Here is a 3,682-nt window from a genome sequence, read left to right on the forward strand (position 1 = left end):
ATAATTACGTGTATTTATTATCTATGAATTCTAAAAATTCTGTAAATTCATTTTCGTTAACACTAATAATTTATTGAATTGGTGATTAACTAAAATAATTAAAAATAATTAACCATGCCTATAAAAAAACTAGTTTCTTCGGGAATTTATTAAACACCTTAATATTAAGATGTTCAATTAGTTACGTAAGTAATTTACCTTATTTAATATTTTTTCAAATAATGTACCATGGAATTATTACAACATCTTTGGCTTAACTGTTTTATCCATGACTATCATTTATTGAATCTCACGTCATCAGTATTTACTCCTTGCCTATCGCTTTAAACATATCTGATGCTTTCTCTTTGATAACTGTTAGGATCTAAGATTTAAGCTCGTGATTCATTGGAAAATTAGTAAGTATGTAATTTTTATCCTCTTCAATCTTATTAAATGTTCTATTAATTGTAAAATCCCGTAGAAAAACTGTATTAACTATATTGAATTTTATTATTTTTTCGTAGTAATGGGGCGCCGTCCTGCTAGGTGGTAAGTTTTAATTTTGAAATCAATATCTTTTTCAAATTTCATATTTACTATAATGTAAGTGGAAATGGTTAATAATTTAAAAATTATTTAATAATTATTTCAGTTATCGTTATTGTAAAAACAAACCGTACCCTAAGTCACGGTTCTGTCGTGGTGTGCCAGATCCAAAGATTAGAATTTTTGACTTGGGAAAGAAAAAAGCCCGAGTTGATGATTTCCCATTATGTGTGCATCTTGTATGTATAGTGATTATTATGTTCTTCTTGAATAATTGTTCAAACTCTTTACTTTAAGGTATCTGATGAATATGAACAACTATCTTCTGAAGCTTTAGAAGCAGGGCGTATTTGTGCTAACAAATACTTGGTTAAACACTGTGGTAAAGATCAGTTTCATATTCGTATGAGACTTCATCCATTCCATGTTATTCGTATCAATAAAATGTTGTCATGCGCTGGAGCTGATAGGTATGTGTAATATTCACTGATGCATTCCAAAGTATTGTACAAAGTATATTTTTTTTTTAAATTAATTTTCATTTTAATTATAATAAATGTCCTATGATAACTCTTATGGATATTAAAATCATTCATTACCAATTTGTATTAAATATAATTTTGACACCTAGCAAAACTTATTTAGTAATTGAAGAATTTTTTCAAAAAAATGTATTAGTTTTCATTTTATTTAAAAAAAAACTTGATTAGTTGTCTCTCTGATTGTAAATTTAGATAATATATGATAGGATTGATGGAGTTTTGAATTTAAAATTTCTTTATTTGTATTGGTTTTAACAAGTTAAAAGTTAATTATGTAGTTATATAATTATAAAACTTCTGTATTAAAAAACATAACCTATTAATTTTTCAAAGGCTATAGTATTAGTATTTTCTTCAACTATATGACATCCTTGTTATATAGTTATCATTAAATTGGGAATTTGTTCTTCAAATTAATATACACATAGAAATTTAATGTTCATAATATTCTGAAAATTGTATGTTATGTAACTTTAACCTGTTTTACTTTTAAACAGTCTATGGAAATTATTACTGTCTGCTAATCTTTATGTTATCCCATCAAGGTGTTGGTATAAGAAAATATCAGTTTGAGTTATACATGTTTTCTTATAGTGTAAATTATATTTTATGTGATGCTCTAGTGTATTTTAATATAAATAAAGTAGGTTATTTAAATCTTAAAAATCAATTATATCAAAACCAATTTTTTTGAGCTATTACACTAACATCTTGATAATATGATATATTAATTGATATATTGTGTTTGTTATACATTATCACTATCAAAAAAAAAAAGGTTCACAAAATTTTTAATTTAAATTTATCGACTTTAAAGGCTTCAAACTGGAATGAGAGGAGCTTTTGGTAAACCACAAGGTACTGTAGCTCGAGTTCATATTGGTCAACCTATTATGAGTGTACGCTCCTCTGATAGATACAAGGCTGCTGTAATTGAAGCATTGCGTCGAGCCAAGTTCAAGTTTCCTGGGCGTCAAAAGGTAATACATTTTAGTTAAATTCTATTTAAATTCAGCTAAAAACAATCAAACTACTTGAATACATTTTCTTAAAAAATAAAATTATGGATGAACTTTTTTTGTGATTCTCCTTTCCGTATAGTTAATCAGTTTGTTTCAATTTTATAATCGCAGCATATATAATATTAATTTTATATAATATTAATTTTTGAATATTATATGGTTTTGTTTATTCTTAGTTTATTATTTATATTTTAGTTTTAATTTAGTTAACTTTTATAACTCTAAATTTAAATTTATTGTCATAATAAAACAAAAACAAAAAAAAAATATTTAAATTATTTCTTTAGATAAAATATGTATAATTATTGTGGATAGTCATGTTAAATAATTATAACATTCTATTGATATTTTAACTGATAGAGATTCTCTTAAAATGTTTTACTAGTATTATTTGTTACTTAACAGCTACTAATTTAAAAACATGTAATAAAAGAAAACTTATTAATTATTTTTTTTTATATGTAAATACTATTTTTCAATAATATTAAAACTTAGAAGTGATAGAAAAAGTCTAATTGCACATTTTAAAACATCGCGAAATGTTGATTTAGAATAGTATATTTTTGTTTCTGATGAAAGTTCCTTATAGTCCAGTGTATAAAACTTATAACTTTGTTAACTGTTATGACTTTATCAAAAATGATCAAATCAGTATAATTTTTTTTTTTTTTTGATGCATGTTTTTACCTATCATTTAGTTTTTTTTTTATAAATCTAACCTTTTACCTGCTGAGTAACCTACTAAGTAACCTACTATCCTACTAAGGATTCAAAATGATGACTTTTTTTGATTAATGTGAAAATAAGTTTCTTAGTATAGTTAAAATTGAACTTTAGGGGTAGACTTGTAAATGTGCTGGTAATGGTGACACATCCTATTAGAAAATCATATTAGTTATTTGTAAAATTCTGCAAACGCTGCAATATAAATTTTATGGAGTTAATAATCGCTAAATCAATTTTGAACTATATCATATGGTAATTGTTCCATGAAAAGATGACAAAAAGTAACTATTATCAGCACAATTTTATGTCTACGACCATAATAATAATGGGATTGAAAGTATGTTAAGTATAATTATATAACATGAATAACAATGTTTAGATCTATGTGAGCAAAAAATGGGGATTTACCAAGTATGATCGTGAAGAATATGAAACATTGAAAGATGAAGGAAGATTAGCACCTGATGGTGCCAATGTTAAATTCCGCCCAGACCACGGACCATTGGACAACTGGAGAAAAGTCCAAAGAGAATTACTTGCTGTATAATTATAATTAAATTTCAAGTATTTCTTGCTATGGAAATAAATTTTTTTTTTATTATCTAACTTTTATTTTTATTTTATTAAACTAATCCAAGTAATAAAACTTTTGTACAATTAGTTTATTTGAAAACATAGATATAATATTAAAAAAAAGTTATTTTTAAAATTACTGGTTTTAAACTAGTACAGTCTGTATTTGGCATTAGGTAAACTGTGTAGATGAAAATTTCATTTTTATTTTTGGGGATATTATCAAAAGAATATTTTCTAATTTTGTTCCTTTGACTTTATGTAATTACTGGTCTTTTTATACATGTTGAA

The 3,682-nt window shown here is 24.7% G+C and overlaps 1 protein-coding gene across 3 annotated transcripts; it reads left to right on the top strand.

Annotated features, from left to right (window-relative positions):
* The first annotated feature begins 275 nt into the window (after positions 1 to 275).
* On the top strand, positions 276 to 3,424 carry LOC126907103 (60S ribosomal protein L10). Of its 3 annotated transcripts, none has more exons than XM_050688168.1 (6): positions 276 to 398; positions 507 to 531; positions 635 to 767; positions 826 to 998; positions 1,888 to 2,050; positions 3,198 to 3,424. In XM_050688168.1, the coding sequence occupies exons 2-6, from the start codon at positions 509 to 511 to the stop codon at positions 3,363 to 3,365; spliced, it is 660 nt and encodes a 219-aa protein (XP_050544125.1). In that variant the 5' UTR covers positions 276 to 398; positions 507 to 508; the 3' UTR covers positions 3,366 to 3,424. The 3 variants fall into 3 exon arrangements, with proteins under 3 accessions (XP_050544125.1, XP_050544124.1, XP_050544126.1); XM_050688167.1 differs by having other exon boundaries at positions 277 to 402; XM_050688169.1 differs by lacking the exon at positions 276 to 398 and having other exon boundaries at positions 489 to 531.
* Positions 3,425 to 3,682: the final 258 nt, after the last annotated feature.

The sequence above is a fragment of the Daktulosphaira vitifoliae genome, unplaced genomic scaffold, assembly GCF_025091365.1.
Source record: "Daktulosphaira vitifoliae isolate Bord-2020 unplaced genomic scaffold, ASM2509136v1 Scaffold_5, whole genome shotgun sequence".
Lineage (NCBI taxonomy): Eukaryota > Metazoa > Arthropoda > Insecta > Hemiptera > Phylloxeridae > Daktulosphaira > Daktulosphaira vitifoliae.

Bases quoted from the DNA above. Each gene is read 5' to 3' on its own strand.
- LOC126907103 (XM_050688168.1), top strand. From the start codon at position 509: ATGGGGCGCCGTCCTGCTAGGTG. The intron at 532-634 runs GTAAGTTTTAAT...TAATTATTTCAG, and splicing joins GGGCGCCGTCCTGCTAGGTG to TTATCGTTATTGTAAAAACA. The intron at 2,051-3,197 runs GTAATACATTTT...AACAATGTTTAG, and splicing joins AGTTTCCTGGGCGTCAAAAG to ATCTATGTGAGCAAAAAATG.